Genomic DNA, 20,804 nt, shown 5'->3' on the forward strand with positions numbered 1-20,804 from the left:
TCACGGCCTCCAGAAGTTATGCACATGGATGCGTCAGCAGGATGCTAAGCTTTTAACCTAGTTGGATCAAAAACCATGCTTATTCAAGTTCCCAAGCTAGCTTGCATGCCAGTATGCTATATATACATATAAATAAAAATAATGGCATCTGCATTTCACCAGATTTTCTGGCAAGTTCCCCTTAACAAAAATAGGTATGAAGAGGTGCGCATTCTAATATGGCCATGCAGGGTAAATTCTAACAGAGCAGAGACAAAAAAAGAAAGGCAGTCTGTCAGGGCACAGGCAGAATCCTTGGCACCTGTGAAATCAGGTGCTTTATTCAGCCAAACTTACTCCATAGAAACCTCGCTGTTATTAGTAGGAGGTGAAACACATGGCTCTTTTTCCTTTGGAGACTGTTCTGGGCAGGCATGATTTCACTTTTGGGACTGGCAGAAGAGTTGCTTTGTGCTACCCGAATTTACAGAGCAGCAACTAAGAATGTGCAAGCAGTCACTGCTTATGGTCACTGCCCCACAGAGAAAATGGCAGCACATGAAGCAGGGAGTGCTGGAAGGCACGCCAACACTAGCTCTTCACAAAGGCCAAATAACGAAGGCTTTTCTAATGGTAACCCCAGGGCTGGTTTCCTCAGGAAACTAAAAACCCCTTCTAGATAGAGTATGGCTTTATCTAGATACATTTTTCTTTGGGAGACATTTTTCCAGCCAGTTGAACGAACTGATCTCACATCCCTTGTAAATGGCATCAAACAGCTTTAAGAGAGCCTGAGGTATGGAATAACGGCCCTGAAGCAGGCCTTGGCATGGTGAATGGGGGCTGAAAGGGCAGAGGGATGCTACAGGATGGCTGAGACAGCTGTAAGGATAAAACCCTCACCTGGATGCTGCACAGCCACAGACCATCTCTGAGTAAACCCATAGACCGGTGATGTTTAATGGGATACTTAGAAATCAGGTGAGGTTAAATGTTCCCAACTGCCTTAGTGCTACAATCATTGTGTTAGATGCAGCACTAATACAATAAGCGTTCTGTAATAGATGAATGATTATCAGGATTATCAGGAAATAGGCAATTCCACATTTCTTGGATGCTGTTGGTACCATTCTGATTTTGGGGAGAGTCACAAATAGGAATTGTCTGGTAGGAATTGAGGGAGATAAGTGCCTAAATAACATGTTTCACATGGGCTTGCTAACAGCTAACTATATTTTTACGGTCAGTGGACAGAGTGACTGAGGCAATACAGAGCAGTGCCAGGCTGTGCTAACCACACAGAAACGCTTGAAAGTGGATTTACGGAGGGAGGTAAGCATTGCAGCTCCTTGGCTAGAAAGCCAAGCTAGTGCAGCTGCAGTCTCCACACATGAGTCTAATAAAAGTTCTCAAAATGAAGGCAAAGCAAGAACTGAAGCAGTTTTAAAATTCTCATTCCTGCTACATTTTCCTCATGCTGGCAGCAGCTGTGAAGCATAGCACAAAGGCAAAAGGACTGATCCTGGCAATAGCAGCGTGAAGAAGGCAGGGCAGGAAAGGTGAGGAAGGAGCTGCCACGTGTGTCTCTAGGGCATGCAACTACTTAGAGGTATCGGAAAAGAACAACCAAGGCAAAAAAGCAAACAATCATGCAGGAAAGGGAAGGTACGCCATACCAATGGGCACGGGGCATCCAGCCCGTCCAGCCCAGGTAACCCCGGCTCACCCTTCTCGCCTTTAAAACCTCGGAGACCCTGTTTATGAGATCAACCACTGTCGTTATTTCAGATAATGCCAGGCACCTCCGTGGCACAGGAGGAGAGGCTCAGTCCTGCGCTGGGACTGTCGCAGGGCACTCTGCTGCACACCCAGAGTACAGAGGGCACATGTTCCCGGTTGTACCTATCTGTGTAATCAGTAGGAGCAGTTGCCTGCTCTTCTGTAATCTACGAGTCAGGGCACACTTCTCCAACTGAGCTCAGTCTGAGAGGATGGAAGTGATGTTTCATCTGTTTTGAAGTCATCCATTTTTCCTATTTCCCAGCAGCTGAGTTTCTAGATACACGATGCACAAGTATTCCTGGGATTTACGGCAATACTACTGATTTCTGGCAGCATAGCCGCTGCAGTGTATGAGTTTAGATGAAATGTGTAGATATTCATACATTTATTCATCCAGATTGATAGATGGCACATTCTGACAGAAACATGTCCCATTCAAAACAATTGAGACGTGCTTCCCCTCTGGGCAATGCAGCTCGAGTTCCCTGTGTCACTCTCAGGCAATCACGTCGGCCGGCCGTTATTCCAGGGCAACAAAAAGAGTTTTGCTATCACACAGACATGATGACACTGAACGTTTCCAGAGAAGAGCCCTCGCGGGCAGTAAAGGAGGCACCGGGCTCTGTCTGCACAGGAGAAAGCCCTGGGCTCCCAGCACGTGGCACGTAGCCATGTACCCTAAGCCTGTGTGAGCTCCGGAGGAGGAAGGAACATAACCATGGCCACTCAGCAGCTCAAAGGATCGGTTGTTCCCCACTGAAGGCTGCAGTAGGAACCAGAGCGGCCTTATCTGAGTGTTATACTTTTGCAAGACCGTTATTTCTGTTATGATTTCCTTCTTCCTTCCCCACCACAAATCTTAAAACAGTACATTTGATAAAACAGAACATACCAACGGACAGGGTGCATCTAATCCAGGCGCTCCTTGGTCTCCCTTATCCCCTTTAGACCCTCTAGAGCCTTTCTTGCCCCTCTCCCCCTGTAAATAACAGTTTAGTCCAAAAAAAAAAAAAAAAAGAATACACAAAAGCTTTAGGATCATCCATTTCAAACAAATGTCAGCAATAGTTTAAAAATGATAAACATTTAGGAAACATTTTAAAAGAAGTGAAACCTCCCTTTGAGACGTTAAGTGAAAGACAACGTATGGCACCCCTAACCTTTCCTGGGCTGTATAAACACGCTGGCTGTGCCTAAACCCCACACCGAGACTACTCGGGCTGTGCATCAAAGGAAGCACAAGGGCCACTGAACTTTACGGCAGGCCTATGGGGCCAGCGGAGGCCTCCTCTAGCACCATCATCAGGAGACTGCTTCTCCAGGCTTCCTGGACATTCAGAGGGGGGCACCTTGAGCCAGAGGAGGGGAGAGCACTGCTCTGGGCAGTGCCACCCACCCTCAGTCCCAGGGGGCTGGGGGTTCCCTCCCCTCCCACAGGAGCTCCAGGGTGCCAGGCAGAGGGCTCCAGGGGCACCAGTGCCTCAGGGACAGGACCTGTGGCAGACCCCAAGCAGGATCTCCTGCTGCAGTTACTGGGCGCCGCTGGCCCAGACTCCCCGTGGACTTGTTCTTACTACTCTGAATTCTCATTCAGAATGAAATTCTCATCCACGGGAACGTTTTAGAAGAAAAAGTAACCAAAAGAGGAGGCCTGCTCCTTTGTGAGGGGGCAGCACTGGGTCAATGAAAGGCAGCCACAGGAGGGCCCAAGGGAAGGCACAGATGCCCTGGGACAATATCCTACGAGAGCAGGGCAGCCAAGGCCGGGTGTAACAGGGGGATTTGCCAGACAAAATTCTCAAAGCTGCTGAGCATAAAACAGGGAAAGGGGCAGCTGCACAGGGAAATGAATTTAGGGTCCTTGTGGGAAAGGTTAAAGGAATTAGGGGATAACATCAGACAGCGCAGGCTGCTGTTTCTTCTTTAAAATGTGTTAAACCCAAAGCTGGCAAGAGAAATGGATGGGAGAGGAGAAGCAATGAGGCAAAATCACCCAGAACCAAGCACTGGAACAGAGAGGATAATCCAGGAAAATGCAGCATGGGTTGCTCTGGAGGGAGGAGGAAGGAACCAGGAAGAAAGGCGGAAGAGGAGGAAGGGATAAAGGGGACAAAGGTGGACCTGTAGGAGCGAGGAAGACACACATACACACATGAGAAAAAACACAGGCATTAGAACAACAGCAAAGATATCAACTTGGCAGCAAAAGATCAGGGTTTGCACTTTTTCATCTGGGTGTCCCAAAAGGCTGTATCTGTTCCCATTGGTACCTAGTGGCACCGTACGTCTCTGCCTGTCCCCAGGCACAGCTACGCTGCGCTCCACACTGAACAGCAGGCAGCAGGAGGGCTTCTGACACTGAAAAACCACTACTCGGCCTAAAGGAGCTGGGAGGGTTCACTGAGGATTTTGGCAAACTGTTTGGAAGCTTAACAAAACTGATCCTCAATTTTTAATGTACTCAATACTGAGAATCTTCCTATTAAAGTGACAAGCATACTGCAGCTGTCTGGAAGAAAAAAACAAAAACAAACAAACAAAAGGGAAGCATGTCAAATGAACCCATCTCCCACTTGCAAAGAGGCAGGTGTTGTACCCCAGGTCCCAGTCCCTGCGGAGCAGGTCAGGAGCAAGGCATTGCTTTCTCTTTTTAACTTCACACCTTTCTTCTTGTTCATTTTGAAGTTTCCTGGCTGAACTGCCATAGTTTTGCCATAAACTAACTTGAGAGAAATGGTCTCTCACTTCTCTCACAGAAGAAGCTACATTCCACTAAGGGAGACCTAGTGCTCAGCTAGGGATACGGGGCAGCAGAGCAAATCCTTGGGAACGAGCAGTGTCCAGTTCTGCTAAATAGTATTTTTAATATGTCTGTGACCTCAAAAAGATGGAGGCATTCAGACAATACAGCTTTATTCGAAGGGGACTTAACAAAACTGTATTGTTTAACTACTTTAAGTAGTGGTGACCTCATCACCATTTTTGGAGCAGAGCAGGAGCAAGGAGAAGTCGTGGTACAAATATATGGTGGGAAAAGAGGTATTTTCTAGGATCCCACCCGAAAAGACATTGCACTTGCCCATTTACAGTCTCAACTTTCACATGTTTTCATTTCAAATGTTGGTTGCAGTGAGGCAAAACATGCTTCAAGGGGCCAGCGAATCTTCCCACTCATGCTGCTTTCCAACCCATCCTCTACAAGGAGGTGTTCCCAGTTTTCATTTGCTTTTATGAGAGCTTAGGGAAATCCGATTGACATACTACAACCAGTGAAGGACCCTTCTTTTAAATAATACACCCAGTTTAAAAGCCAACTGAAGTAGCATAGGAATTGTTATTTTCTGCTTAGAAGCCACACAAACAAAACAAAACACATCTCACTAAGGAGGAAGTTAAGAAGCAAAGCCAGAAATGGAATGATTAAAAAAGGGGAGGACTTTGGAACTCCCAGGAAATTTGGACCTTTCTCCCCTAGTTTAAGATGCAAATTGGCTACTGCATTCCAAAACTGCTCGTTCTGTGCAGAGTAAGGTCAGAAATACATTGCAGATAAGAACAGAGAACACTCACTATTTATGAAAAGCAAAATCATATAATGAAATCACTGCATGGGCACATGCACTATAAATCTTTACATATTCAGATAAATTTAGGTGATACCAGAGTCTTATCAAGAGAATGTATATGTGTATGTGTGAGCACATGCGTAAGACATACACATTTACTTTATTAAGCTGTTTGACGTATTTATAGAACTGTAGTCTTAAAACCACAACCCAGAAATCATTTATATTTCTAACTATAAATTATATTCAACTGTTGGTCTTAATTGTTTTTAATCAAAAAGATTCAGAGACTTAACAAGCAAGAAGTTCCTTTTGTTGTTGAAAATCCAATGATTTGAATGCCAATGAAAGGCAAGGAGTGTTCAATGCACACTTTTTAGTAATATTTATCTTTTTATAACAGAGGTGGTGAGACAGAAGAGCAGCCATTCACATTATGGGTTTTGATCCAGCTCTTTATCACATCCGGTCAGGACAAAGCCTGAGGAGGCTTCATATTTGACTCTTTAAAGTATGCAAATTTAATTTATCTTCTCCAAATTTCCATCTTCCAAATTCTCTGGAGAACCCTTTGCTAGAGGTCAACTTTTTTCACACTTCAGGGGGAATTTAAAAGTAATGTGATAAGATCTGCTGACTACATCTCAGTTAATTCTCATGGGAATCCCTAGACACACTACAAAACAGATAAGCAGGATTTTCTAAAGCATGCCATGTTGGCCTAACTCTACCACATATGAAGCCATACTTCAGTGAGAACAGAGCTATGACAACAAAGAACACATTAGAAAATCCCTCCTGTATCTTTCAGAGGGCCATGCTGTGATGTCCTAGATGAAGAGACGAACTACAGGTATCACCTTCAAAAATACAGGTTTGTAAAGTCATTCATACAAAGGTCTAGCAAACAGAATCACATGCTAGCCATCTTTAAGTGGCTCAGGCACTGACCACTCCACCACTGTGCAAAGACCAAGACTTGCTTGGTAACTTACCCGGATTCCTTTGTCACCAGGCAGACCTTGTAAACCCTGAAACACATCAACACAAAAACAGAAATATTTTACAAACAGATAGGTCCCATTGTAGACTTCCTTAAAAGGAACGGGTGCCCAAGAGTTCCTTTCCATCACTATCAATTACTGTGTGGTAAAAATTAACATTTCCTGTAGACAACCTCCTCCTCACCTCCAAAAGACCATCCAGGCTAACACACCACTGCTTCTACTCTAAGGATTCTTCACACAGAAACTAGACTAGCTGAAAGAACTCCGTTTCTGAAGAGGAATACAAAAGTACACAACAGCAAGCTTCATTTTTTCTTTTTTTTTTCCTCCTTTTATTTATTTATTTAATTTTTATTTTTTTAAACAATGAAGCAGTTCCCTGATTACCTAAAACCAAAGTTCCAGCACTGGCTCCATTTTGCAAAAGTAATTCCAAACAATGGAACTAACCTCACTCAAGGCAACTTTTGTCACTGTGATGAAAATGCATACACCCACCTGTGGAAAGGTACACCACGCTCAAAAGCATTATTTTGGAGTAAGATACAAATCCTGCGAGTCCCACGCAGCTTCTTTTGGTACTTTGAGGGCCACAGAGAATTTAGAGTTCCCTTCAGCTTCATCTATCTCATTCTGAATAACTGCTCTGAAACTACCCAGCTCTTCCTGTTGCTCCCATGGGGTATTTTAAGCTCATAATTTTGATTCTTTAACACGTAACCTAGCTGAAATTGGAAATGTTACGTTACAGCAGCACCTTAAACTATCAGCCACAGCAAGGAAATAGAGGCTTGTAGATAACACATTCCTAGTGCTCTCACACTTACAGGAAGTCCTGCTGGTCCCATTGGTCCTACAACACCAGGATCTCCTTTACTGCCCTGAAATAGAGACAAAATAGAAATTGTTACGCTCCTATTTGGTATGAACAGGCAGCACAACAATGACTACAGAAACACTTTAGAAGAAATGGAAAGGTTATGATTTAAAATACCTAAAACCCCAAGAATAAAATGCTTAGAATTCAGAGACCAAGTTGAGGGTCCTATATGCACAAAGAGAGAAGTTTCAGATGCTAGAAAGACCTAGAGCTTCTCAATTTTAAGGAACTGTTGTATCTTCAGAGAAGTTACAGAGTATTGGTCAGTTTTGAACCAAACTCACCCTTTCTCCTTTTGGTCCTGCTGGTCCCGAAACCCCCATTGGTCCTGGAGTACCCTGTAGTTGGAGGAAAGAAAATATATCAGGCCTTTTTTATTCCAGGGCTTTGTTAAAGCCAGGAGACACAGATGCTCCTTTAGGAAGAAGCACAGCTGGGAAGGACACTCCAGTGGCTGAAGGCATCTAGCGCCACTACAGCTTTCAGCAATGGTGCCGATGGGTTTGAAGAAGTTGTTACATGCAGTTTGACAAACACGGGAACTGCTGCACTAGGTCACACCAGCACCATCTTACAGAGCCTTGTTTTCTGATTTTGAAGCTATGCCTTCACAATCGTTACAGGGGGCATTTCTACTAGTACCACGAGGGAATGTTTTTCTCTCCAGTTTGTGTCACAGACAATGCTGAAAGCTGTAGCAGAATAAAGGCCATTTAGATATACAGTAAGCAACTTTTGTGTGTGTGTGAGTGTGTGTTGTTTCCTTCCCCCCAACCTCCCAGTGTCAGCTGAGGTAGACAAAACTAAAAGCTTGCATTGGTGGTAGGCAGCCAGTCATGCAAGCTGAAAGACACCATGCTGCAAAGAGGAATGCAGACGCATACCAGGAGGGGTAGTGGTATCATTCATTCCCAAGCCTTCTGCTCCCTTTTTGCTATTTCTGCTACTCCATCGGGCTCTTGATCACACTGACAGGAAAAACCACGTTTTTTGCTCCCCTTTTGACACAGGGGCCATCTCCCACTAGTATACCAAACCTATTTGCTGGTAGTGCTGAGGCTTGTTCAGGCTTTGGGAAATGAACCCAGTCCAAGCTGATCTTTAAAAGGGGCAATAGAGCAGGCAGCCAACAGTCCTCCTCACTAACAAAACACTCACATGGAGGTGATGCTGGATCCAGGCACGTACAGCCTCCTGGGTTTTGGAGCATTCCCTGCTGAAGGGTCTGCTACAACTCTCCCAGACCAGATAAAGCACAGCCTTCACGTTTGCAGTGAGCACTGCCCCTAGCCACACTGCACAGTTAGGCATTTATTTACCCAGCCCTACTCCATACGCTTCTAAGGTTGGCAAGAATCACAATGCATAGTCACAAAAGTAACCCCTCCAAGTTGAGTACAACTCATGGATCAGAAGAGCTTTTCAGACAAGCCAAGATCTGCAGGATGTAAGTAGAGATACAGTTCGTGCAGCACAGTTTCAAAGCAGTGAAAAAGAGTGGCTCTCCTTGGATTCACGCACAGGAGTCTACATCACAAAGATCTTAATTGCCTGCATATTTGCGTCATTTTAAGATAATTTAGTGCCATGAAATATACTGAGAGCTAACCTGCACATTTACAAAAATCAAGCTACAATTTTCCAGAACAGGAGAGCAGATAAGCTGTAACTCAGAACCTGTCCTGAAGTTCCAGAGCAGTGGATTATCCCCAGTTACACTGAGGAGAAATCACTTTTTAAATAGCCAATTGGAGCATACATGGGGTGATGCATGATTTCCCAAGTGGGATAAAAAAGTATTTGGCCCATTATTTAACAGCTTTTACCCTTGGAATGGCAGCATGCTTTGCAGCACCAGGTTAGTGGTACTTGTCTCATTCCAAGTTTGACAGGCTGAGAAGCTAAGCCACAAGGAGTTTATTTCCTTCACATCTCACAATGAGTTAGCAACAAGAGGTGGGGATCTTGCTTCTTCCTGTTCATCTATGAGAAGCCATTGCCTCACAGATGTACTCAGCAGATTGGAAACCCCCCAAGGTATCTCAGACAGAGGGAAAGCATGCACAGAGCTGATGAAGTTGCATGGCATTGTGCTGCTGGCAAGCTAATGACTAGTCCTCCTCGCAGAACGCCTTTTAGCAGAGACATGCTTCCCAGGCAAAGGAGAGAGACCTGTGAGCATAACCCACAGTAATACAGCCCTAAGCACCTAGTGTGAAAACAAGGCACGGCAGAAAGCTTTTGCTCACAAGATAAAGCAGACAGGAGTTATTATGCCAAAGACACAACTGAAGAGCTGCTGTTGTGAAAAGGCTGCAAGCAAGGTTACCACGGAGAGCAACAGAGTGGAGGGATGGAGACCCCTCACAACAAAGCAGACAAGAACCGAGCATCGTGGAACCATGTGGGAGTTTCATTCATCTTGTTATTGAGTTAAAGTGGAAGAAGTAGGCTGTGATCCCAGGATCCAGACAGACTCATAGTATCAAGAAACAAGCATGTGTCTTAATCGCCTCCCAGGCTTTAACACGCAACACACACACACCCCGCACCCCCAGAACCTGCTTTGGAGAAAATAAGGTTATTCTTGGCATAAACAACACTGGTGGGAAAGACGAGACAAGTCACGATACTGGGGGGAGGAACGTAGGGCAAAGGAGAAATGGAACTCACCGGTGGTCCAGGCCTGCCGTCTAAACCTGAAGCACCCTGAACAGATGGGGAGGGTTAACAAAAACAAGGCAGGAGGAGAGGGGAGGAGGGTGAGGGGGGGAAAGGAGAGGGGAGAGGTGAGTGAAGCAGTGACTTGAGACAAACATATGCTTGCAATCAACAACAACAACTAAAGATCTCAAGGACAAGTGATGGTACTTACAAGCAAACCAACAAAAACAAACACTGAATACATGTAATATTGACCTGCAGCTTTCAGATCCCCTTAAGAACACAAATTTATTTCCCTCTTGCCGTGCCACCAAGAAAACCCCTGAGGAAGAAGCTGCTCTATGACAGGTGAGGAGGACAATGTGACAGTGGAGTTGAAGCCTGCATTGGCTTTGCACAACACAGAGGAGACACAAAGCTCAGAGGCCTGCAGAGCCATCGGCAGGTCTTCAAGTTCCTACCAAGAAACCCAGGTCCTGTAGGTACACAGGTAGGTAGCTGCAGGCTTCCTCCCCTCTCCATCTCTTGTCCAACAGGAGAGGTGAGGAACTGGTTGTCTGCGGGCTTCTAAGACAGGTGGTCCATCCCCTTGTGTCACCAGCACGTGCGTACACCAGGCTGAGCTAAAGGGGCACTTTCCTGTCTGCTTGGTGCTTGCCCTGAATTTTGTCATCCATAAAAGCTTGCAGTGGTTCTGCCCAAGGTCTGTCTGGCACAGTGTGGTATCTCTGACAAAGACCAGGTGAGCAAGCTTAGGTAAAACTAGTACAAGCAGTGAGTTTCCTCTACTTGCACGTGACAAAGTCAGCTTGTCAGTCACTAATGCAGACAAACCAACTGAAATTCTGGCACAACGTCAAGCACAAAGTCTCACATGAAAAGCCAGCAGAGCCAACTGGGGGAATTTTTTTGGCACCTTTGTAGTAAGCACTATCAAATAGGTCCTGAAATATTTCCACTGCATTTAGTTTGACAGACCGAAAACACTCTGGATCACATGTGGGAAAAGCTCAAGAGAGGGTTACGTAGTTCTGAAGAGGTCCGCAATATCTGTGATCTTACTAGAATCCCAGTAACTGTGCCTCTTAGTTGGCCAGCTGATATTGTTAACCCAACAAACAGAACATTTCCGAGTGAGCCTTCCTGACTCCACAGCTTGGGAGCAGTGTTGTGGAAAGCCAAGGGACTTGGCCATTGCTGGAGCAGAGGTCAAAAGACCAAATGCAGGAATAAGCCACAGGACCCTGGTTTCTGGTGGGGCTCTGCAGGGTAATTCCCAGGGCATCTTCTGTACAGACTGTCACAAGGACCTCCTTTCCCTGTCCTGGTTCCCTCAGAGTTGAGGGAACACCTGTTTTTACACAGAAAGCTTCCATTTGCATTTCTCAGGGCAGAATGGGGACTGGGTTTTTATTTCTCGTGGCTTCACTGTCCTTTGGATTAGAGCCTTCTGAAAGCATCCCCTTCTCTCCATTGGCTATGCGAGGAGCCTGTGGCAAATACACTCATAACGAGCTCATGTGAGTGCCTAGAGTTAGATGAAGTGCTGGAAGGTAACCGCTATAAACACAACTGAAAAAGCAAAACATTTTACAAAGACAGACATGCACATCTCAGCCAAAGTCAGGGACAAGAGCTCTGGGTGATCAAACAAAGGCAGACAAAGTCTCACAGTGCACAGGATGCACTCTCGGTAGTGCTCGTTTCCAGGCAGGACTTTCAGCAAGGGGAGATGGTGGGCTCGGCCATCAGTGCTTTCCATGAGAGGATCTGGGGGCTGGCAGAGCAGCTGAGTAGGACTGAGCTAGTGGTAACTCATTCTCAGCACTCAGGTGAGTCTCAGGCACTGCGTGAGGAGGCTTTTTAGCAGATGTGATGCGAGCTTTTCTTTGCAAAGTCCTCAAGTTTGTATCTAAAGCTCTTATAACTTCATAATTCTGCCACAATTCCTCCCTGTAAGCTAAGCAGTGCACTAGTGCTAGCCTGGTGTTACTGGGTTCACAAAGCAGGAAACAGCAGGCTTCTACTGCGTTGGGGAAAGCATCAATTCCACTGCAGAGGCGATAGGAAAGTACTGGGTGGCAGACTGGATGCACTCAGAACCACCACACTTTTGCACAAAGCCTGGCCCAGGTGACAGGCTGCTGGCAAGATGTTCCCTTTGTTACTTCTGCACATCTTTGTGCTTCAGGGAGACAGGGCAAGACCAGCCACAGACATTTCAAACAACCCATTGGAAATTACTGTTTTCTCCAAACCTGCCACAAGCAGAAAGAGCTACAAGGATCAGTGATGTATTTAACAGGCCTAGGAGATTAAGACTGCGTATAGAAATTGAAGCTTTGTAAGTTTAAGAAGCAAAGGCACAGTTATTTATAGATCATCTTTCTCTGACTTTACATATCAAATCCCCGTGTACATCTCCCATTGAGGGATCTTCTTACGGCTGAAACAAGTTTGGCTTGCTGCTTGCAAGTGCTGCTTGCTTCCTGGATACTTACGGGTAATCCCAGTGGCCCTCTGTCTCCTTTTTCACCCTGGACACCCTTCTCTCCTTTCATTCCATCAATCCCTGCTTCCCCCTAAAGGAAGAAGGATGGAGCAGAAAATAAACCCACCGTGACACCACTTATATAACAAACATTCCTCTGTTCTGCTCTGTTCCGAGAGCGATGAAGCAGCAGAAAATGCAAGAGGCAAAGAACAACGCTTTAGCCTGATTCTTGGCCCAACCTGAAGAAAACCAGTATCAGTTGAGTGACTTGCACGAGTACCTGTCCTACATCAGTGCCAGTAAGAGGGGAAATCAGGCCCAGATGATAATTGAAGATGGTCAAAGGGGGACTGAACTTGCCTCTGTGTTATTCTCCCTGCTCTTGCACGGTTTGTCAAGTAATAGTTTTAAATGGCTTTACATTTAAATGGCTTTACATCTTAAACTGTGGATTCACTGGAAGCCAATGACAGGTGTCTATAAGCTTTGAAGAAAGTCATAACAATCTTTTGAAGACACAGACTTTATACATGCAAAGGCATCAGTTTCAAGATTTGGGGGGAAAATTTTCATTCTTTTTCCAACTGTACTTTTGAAATTCAGTAGTATAAACCACAAAGCAGTATCAAATACTACATTTTTATAAATTCAAAATGCAATCCCCAAAGCTTTTTTCCCACTACTGCAGTTTGTAAAGTATTTAAAAGTCATTATTCTGGTTGCATTTTGAAACACAAGTGTCAGAAGTACAAAGTTTGCACAGAAACAGTGTGTCTGACTGGTGCACCCTTCTACAACTTATAAAAGACAACACTGTTGGCTCACTCTACCAGCACACTCCAGTTTCCATACCCTGCATTACTGCCCCACAACACCGTTTGGCTTGGACACACACCTGGAAGAGTTACAAATTTCTAACGTGTCTGCAGAGGGTATAAAATTCTCTTCCCTCCCCTCATTACAGAGCAATTTATTACTAATTACAGGGATGGAACAAAAACTTCCCCACTCAGGACATCTCATTGCACTTGTTAGTTTAGCCTACATAGATCCTCTGTTTGAGGAGGAAATCAGTGCAGTACTGTTTGTAATCCAGCCTGTGCTGTGCAAGACTGCCACCTGCAATTATTTGGCAGCCAGCCCCCAAGAAGGGGCATGTGCCAAGTCTTAGGGAAGTTTCCCCAGACACTTGATAACAGTAGCTAGTGAGTTACGGACCTGGAAGGCAGATTAATTGTATTTGTAATCAACATTCAGAGAAGAAATGAATCAGGATAAATGTACCCTCTTCTCTAATGCCCAAATAGCACAGTTAGCCAAACACTAAGTCTAGCCAGAATTAAGATGTTTTGCACATTTTCAAACCTTTGCTGAGAGTAAGGAAAAATGCAGATCTCATTGAATATTTCCACTCAAATATTTTTTCACCTAGGTGCATTAGTTTACTGTGGGTAAACAAGTGGTGCAGACTGAACAGAAACACATTTAGATGGAGATTAGAAAGCTTTAAATCACCAAGAACAGAGAAGTTCTTGAATGGGTTTACAGCAGAACTTACAGCGTATAAAACCTGGCTAATTTTAAGATAGAGTTCAGTTACTTAGGACTGTATGACAGGCCGCCCGTCCTGTTGTATAGACCTTTTACCCTTCAGACAGATTTCAGCTATGCTCTCATGGGAAGATTTCCAACGGCCAGTGGCTTCCTTCTTCTCTAGAACAGGAGAGAACAACTGGTTTTCTGAATCCTAAAATTAATGCTGCTAACCCATTTTCTTCAAGAAAGTATACAGAAGGTTTTACTCTCTTACAAAGTTGGAAGAAAAATAACTTTGAAAGCTAGGGGGTTGTTGAAGGGAATTCTTGCACCTCAGACAACCCTAGTCAAATTTCAGGATTTGAAGTTTTACAGCCTTACCTTCGGTCCCGGGAGGCCCTGAACACCCTGTATTTGGGATGAGAAACAAGGTATGAGCAATGCTTAAGGGTGTGCCTTAAAACCCAGGTATTCCAGTTCATTGTACAGCACAGAGCTTTCATTTTCTGACATGCTGAGGGCACAAATGCTTAGCCCAAAGGCCTCTTTATTTGTGTAGAGGGCACTTCATGTACTGTTCTCATCTGGTAATGAGGAGGCTCTCGCCAAGAACAACCTGGCTGCAGGCCAGGCTTGCTATTAAGACCATTTTTGCAGTTGATCCCTTTAATCCTGTCCATCCCGTCTCACTACTGTCTTCCCTTTCATCTCAGACTAACATAACCTTCTCCCTTTACTTCCCCAGCCCCTCATAGCTCTGACCTGCCCTGGGGGTGGTTTTGGAAACGATGCTAAGCATGTTCCTGCTTCAGTGCTGCAGTGTTTCTGGCAGTTATCTCCACCCAAAAGCCTCCCCAGCCACTTCCTACTCTATCCTCACTCCCGGTGCCCCTCTCCTCAGGTGAATCTCTCAAAACCTACCGGAGGTCCTGGTGGTCCTTGAGGTCCAGGGGGGCCAGGCATCTAGAAAGCAACACAAGAGAAGTCCCTGTCAACCCACCAGCCTCAGCAGGTGAAGGGGAACTGCTCAGTGGGGAGGCAGGGCACAGGCTGCAGCTGAGCTCTGCCAGGCTTGGAAACCTGGACTGCCCCTGAGGGCTGCGTTAGAAAGTGGCAGCAATCCAGGACAGAGCAGCCAAGAAGCAGCAGCAGGATGCTGGGGAGGGTTATTGTGGCAGCTGCAGAGACTTAGGTGGAAGGAAAGCAGTGATTTTTTTTTTCAGAAAAAGGTCCACTTCCACTACGGTCCCTCCGTTACTGCAAGGATTCACAGGATTAACAGCTAGATGGCAGTCGTTTCAAAATATCTGGAGGAAGGTTGCTGGCCCTACACACACAAGAGTACTGATAGCCTGTGGGACTCCTCACTGCAGGGTGCTACAGAAGTTAAGAGTGAGCTTTGAGGGGAGAAGTGACAAATTCATGAACCCAAGATCTATTGAAAATATCTAGATCCAGGCAGGTATTTTTCAGAAAATCCCTTCACCACAAATGCCAAGGAAAATAATCGTTATGCTTCTCATAGGCTTCTGTTCTTCCCTAGGCATTCATTATTGATTGCTTGCCGTGAGCTAGATGGTTCTTGTGCAGAGGAGAAGTAGGGCATCAGGAGCTAAAGACAGCTGGCAGTTCAGCCCCACAAGATGAAGCTGGCTGTCCCTCAGTGAAGGATGTCATAAGAGGGTGGGATGTGCTGGTTTCCAGCAGCCAAAAATCATCACTCCTTTACTGACAGAGATTGCAGAGAAAACAAGACAGGTGACCTACCGATTCTCCTGGGTTTCCTTTGTCTCCACGCTCCCCAGGCTCGCCCTTCTCTCCCTGCACACAACAACAGACCCTGTCACAACAGCTGCACACTGGTGCCTCACTCCAGCAGAAGCCACCCGTGAGCCACCATATGTCAAGCAGCTCCCCAAAGGAGGGGTGGGAACAGAGTGGGTATGTGTCTCACAGCTCCACTTGTCTCCAAAGCACCCCTGCTTCCAGAGGTGACGGCCTACAGAAAGCGAGTCCCCTGGGAGCAGGGGCTGTGGACACTGCCTGCCTTTCCCAGCAGCAGCCTCACACCTCTGCGGCACTGCAGCCTCCGAGGGAGGAGGCACAGCAAGCAGGCCCTGCTGTCAGCAAACCAGGCGTCTTGGCTGACTTGGCTGCATGAGCACCTGCCAGAGCCCAGCACCTCCTGCCAGCGGTGGGAGCAAACACCCAGCTGGCTCCCCGCCTGCTGCTGGAGCCCCAACAGATGTTTGCTGACACCTAAGCACCTAACTCCAAGGGATGGGGGGGGGGGGGGGGTCTGAGGCTCCTGAGACACTCTGCACTTTGAGAAACGTCTTTCTCAATACTGTTTTCACCAAGCAGGAAAAGTCAGCCTGTCTTTTTCACTCTTACTGTCAATCCTGGAAGTCCAATGGGACCCGGCAATCCTGATGGTCCTGGCATCCCTTGGTCACCTCGTTCGCCTTTCTCTCCAGTGGGGCCATCAAGACCCTATGGATCAAGAAAGATTTGCAGTTTTCTGAAAAACTAAGACAGGCATAAGAGACATTGCCAGAGAGGGGACTAGCTCTGGTCCCTCCAAGTGCACACTGCAAAACCTAGACAGCCTTCAGACACCTGGGGAAAGGGAAGGCTGCACCAGCATTGAAAACAGACAGCAAAGTGCCTGAAAACCCTCCTGTCATTGTGGATGTGCCATTCCCCAGCACAGGGATGGGGAACTGCTTTCCTGCCTCCAGGTTCTGCTCATGGTTAAGCAGTTCGCTGTAGCCCATGCTAGAAACACACCAAAAGCTAGCTGTTGCAATAGCAAGAGGTTTTTTTCCTAGTAATCCTCTGAAAACACAAGATTTCACTGCATAAAACCCTCTTGACTAGTGCTGGGGATGCAGGAGTTGTGACAGGCTCAAGCCAGGAGACTGGGCACTGCCCCAGTCACTTAGGGGCTTTGAGATATCCAAGAAACCCCGTAACCTGGACAGCCACAAGGACAGAGCAGTGCTGAGAGGGTCCGATTTACTTACCGGTGAGCCGGCTTGTCCTGGCTCTCCTTTATCCCCCTTTTGTCCTACAGCCCCAGCATGGCCTGGCTCTCCCTTTATCCCAGGAGGTCCATCCTTTCCTGGCAGCCCGTGAGGGCCAGGGGGACCCATTTCTCCTGGCTTGCCCCGTGGTCCCTAAAAGAAACCCACACAACAACAAGTGAGTGTAGATAAGAGTAAAGTTAGACTCCCTAGCCCAGAGACTCTTTCATTGCTCATTCACTCAACACTAATGCAATTTGAAGAGGCAGGAAAAATAAATAGTAGATTTGCCTTGCCATCCCAACTCTTCCTTAGAAGTTAGTACCTTAATAAGCCGCTAACACACATTTTTGTGGAGCCAGATCATTTCCCCCTACCACCTCCCAGGGGAAAAGTAACTGTGCATCAGCAACAGCAAGATGGAGCAAACTAGCCCAATTTAAGGCCACTGAAGGAAAGAGCAATCACAGAGGCAGCTTGTCTTACCTTTTCTCCATCATGGCCTGGAGGACCTGGCAAGCCAATTTCACCCTGAAACACAGAATTGTTACTCTGGCAGTTTGGAAGCAAGTATTCTTACAACTTGTGTGGCATTGGGATGATGAAGGATGGGCATTACAGAAGCAGTCAGCAGGGACTCTGACTTTGAAAACTAATAGTTACAGAAAAAGCATGGAAAACCCTGGTGAAACAGTACATCATGTGAGTTCTAAGAATTTCACCAGCCTTGTTTACCCAGAACAACAGTTCATGGCCCCAGCACTGTAAGTCTCCAGCCAACACAATCCCTGCAGAGATCAGTTCCCATAAGCTGCTTCTTAAAGGGGAGTAGAGTAGAAAGGATCCCTCATCTTTGAGATAATGCCTTGGTGGGGTAAAAGGGATTCAGGATTTCATGCATGAGGTGTGGTAGAGCCTGACCAGATGCATCCTGATAGTGCCAATAGGAAGAAGAGGAGCACTGGGGAGGGATATTTGTGAATTCTGCCGAGACCACTCCCATGTTTCCCTCAGCTCCACAAGGCCTGAGCAAATACCTTCTGTCCTGGTGGCCCTGGAGGTCCAGCCACACCCGGAAGTCCTGGTGGTCCCTAGACAAAGAAAAAACAGTTTTCAAAATATCATCAGGGTTTTTATTTTTGTGTTTTGTACCCTGCTCCTCTGAGTTTAAAGGGGAATTTTCCTGGGGACTCCTAAAATTGTATTTGCTTGGGAAGCTAAGCAATGGCAGGCCCTGCGTTAGCAACAGGCTAAATCCAAAGCAAGTTGTAGATAAGTATGCATTTCTCTACTTTCTTATGGAAGAAAAGTTACTACAGCTATTCACTCTTAAAACTGAGAAGAACCTAACAAGGTTTTCCCTTCCTATCTACAAAAATGTATTTTTAGAGTAGAGATCATAGGAGACACTACACTTCTTAGATCCTAATATTTATGAGCAGATTTTATGACCAGCTTTGGCAATTACCACTTTAAGGCAAGCAGCTTAGCCACTAGGCAGCAGCTTAGCCTAGCAAGTGGTGATGCTTACACCCATTTTGCTCTGCCCTGTTGTTGTTATGTATTTTAAAAATCCAGTTCCCCCCACCCCTGCTTTAAACAATTAGATTTGTATGGGACTCGTGTCAAATTGCACTTACCAGTGGTGAAATGATGTCCTCCCCGCCCACCACAAAGTGCCCACCATGGACTGCCAATGCTCTTTATTGCAAATCGCCCAAGGCCTCTTTTTTTTTCCACTTGGGTCAGCCCCCCCTTGCTCTTCCCTGCTCCTTCTGAGCAGCATGCATTACATTACCTCTTAAGTCAGAGAAATAAAGGGCATTATTATAATTCAAGTGCTAAGATCAGAAGGCAAGGTGAGCTCTTCCTTCAGCTGTCAACACTGCCCCAACAGCAAAGGCCAAAAAAGCTTCAGTTGCACAAAAATCACCAGGCTATCTGCTTGGGATGAACGTATGGCCACTTGCTTAAAACCACACAACAAAGCCAGGAACTCACCATCAAGGCCAAAGTTCGTATTTCCTAGGAAAAAAGTGAAGAAACAGTAACAGTCGTTTGAAAACAGAGATTCTTCCCAGGCTGGGTTTGTTCTCTTTTAATGTAACACCAGCACAAATGAGTAAGGACCTTATAGAATGAAGCCAAAAATCATCTCCAAGTCCCATAGAGCTGTTATTGAGCAATTCCTCCCACATCTCTTTTTTCCAAGCAGAACCCAGGCCAACCCAGCAGTGCGCAGCTCTGGGAGGCTTTGCAGAGCTTTCTTTCACCAGTGTACCCCAAGTCACAGGCCCCTTTTGAGGAAATTCACGTGGCCTTTGTGCCCACCAGTGCTAATGCACCTCTTAAACAAGATGCAAAAATGTTTACTGAAACACAGCACGCAGTGGGCTATGGGTTGAAGGGAGCTATAGAACAACTAAGTATTTCCTTTGCTGTTACTGCTGTGGAAGCAGATCTAAGCTGCTCTGGGTTTTCTGCATCCCCTGGGAAACAGTAAGACACCCAACAGCCACCTCGTGGACAGCCAGGCAGTTGCTCACCTGGAGAGCTTCACTGATGTTGCCATCATAGTCCATCATTTCATCCTTCCCAGGCTCTCCTTTGGGGCCCTGCAAAATACCAGACCTTTAGTCAGAGTTTAGGGATCGTCCTTACCACGGTACAGCCTGAGAGCTGTGGCTCACCCTAAAACAAGAAGGTGTCAGAGAGGGGTCAGTTTCACAAGGTTCTGATTTTCCATTTGTTGAACTAAGCTCAAAAGCATATTTTATAGAGGAAACACTATAGAACTGTAGCCAGGTGACCCCCAGACTATCAGACAACAGTCAGAGTCTGGCAAACAGTGAAGTTGAGGCCAGAATCCAGGAACTGTCTCTACCGCCAGACTTGGCATATCAGCAAATGGCAGCAGCAGGGTGTCCAAGTGCCAGAATTCAGCCGGGGGTGCCCAGACACACCTCTTGCTGATGAGCTGAGCATGAGGTGGCTCAGAAGTCTATTTTTTTTCCCCCTGAAGTAGCAGTACCTTCTGATAAGGGTATGGAGAAGTGGCCTGTGTCAAACTTAACCCCTGACCACCTGTAAGCACTTCAACAGATGGTGAGAACATCAAGAAAGCAGAGGCCCAACCTAGACAATCAGTGCTTAGACCCCTGTGGAGGGCCAAAACCCTTTAGAGGTGTTAGTGAAGGGACACCTACCCGTGGGCCCATGGGTCCCTGCTCTCCCAGTGCACCAGGCTCCCCCTGTAACAAGAACGTGCTGTTAGCAGTGCCCATCACTTCAGCTGCTTCAGCTCCAGGAACCTCCTCTCTCTGCTGGTCCTCTCTGACAGTCTAGGTCAGGCTAGAAGACCCTGCACGCGCCTGCAATACCTCAATAACCTCAAAGTTTGTAGGTTTTCTTTGCAGGAAGTAGCCTTCAAACCCCCTGGAGCCATACCTGCTCCCCCAAACCAGCCTGATGGGCTCTCTGGCACCCTGGAGATTCAGCATGCTCCAACAGAGGCTGCTGCTGGAAGAGCTGCCTCTGGGGGACCAGGCCAGCCCAGAGGCTGTATTTCACTCTCCCCCTTCAACATGCTATGTGTACAAGACCTGATTTCTGACACATGACTGAGACCAGCCCATTTTGCACAGAGCCATCTCTCCTTTCCCTTCTCCAGGTTGCCCCTGTTCCTCCCCATCTACCCAGCCGAGGGGGCACCCTCACCACTGCTAACAGGCTGGGGCAGCCCCTATGCCTCTTTCATCCCACAGGTACAGCTGCTGAGCACGGGGGGCTGGCCAGCCAGTCTTCAAACAGCCTGATCCTCTGCTTAACCGTCTGCTTTTTGCCAGCTTCCTAGACAGCTCAGTTTTAAAG

General features: G+C 46.5%; 1 protein-coding gene across 1 annotated transcript in view; it reads right to left on the minus strand.

Annotated features, from left to right (window-relative positions):
- Positions 1-20,804, minus strand: part of COL13A1 (collagen type XIII alpha 1 chain) — a 70,849-nt gene that overhangs the window by 11,735 nt on the left and 38,310 nt on the right. The window contains exons 26-41 of the mRNA XM_067000587.1: positions 20,141-20,185; positions 19,481-19,549; positions 18,936-18,959; positions 17,972-18,025; positions 17,421-17,465; positions 16,935-17,087; positions 16,303-16,401; positions 15,676-15,729; positions 14,830-14,871; positions 14,290-14,316; positions 12,380-12,460; positions 9,888-9,923; positions 7,499-7,552; positions 7,162-7,215; positions 6,323-6,358; positions 2,654-2,740 (exon numbers count right to left, since the gene is read on the minus strand). Coding sequence (XP_066856688.1) covers positions 2,654-2,740; positions 6,323-6,358; positions 7,162-7,215; positions 7,499-7,552; positions 9,888-9,923; positions 12,380-12,460; positions 14,290-14,316; positions 14,830-14,871; positions 15,676-15,729; positions 16,303-16,401; positions 16,935-17,087; positions 17,421-17,465; positions 17,972-18,025; positions 18,936-18,959; positions 19,481-19,549; positions 20,141-20,185 — 960 coding nt within the window. The remainder of the gene's footprint in view (positions 1-2,653; positions 2,741-6,322; positions 6,359-7,161; positions 7,216-7,498; positions 7,553-9,887; positions 9,924-12,379; positions 12,461-14,289; positions 14,317-14,829; positions 14,872-15,675; positions 15,730-16,302; positions 16,402-16,934; positions 17,088-17,420; positions 17,466-17,971; positions 18,026-18,935; positions 18,960-19,480; positions 19,550-20,140; positions 20,186-20,804) is intronic.

Source organism: Anser cygnoides, chromosome 7 (genome assembly GCF_040182565.1).
Source record: "Anser cygnoides isolate HZ-2024a breed goose chromosome 7, Taihu_goose_T2T_genome, whole genome shotgun sequence".
Lineage (NCBI taxonomy): Eukaryota > Metazoa > Chordata > Aves > Anseriformes > Anatidae > Anser > Anser cygnoides.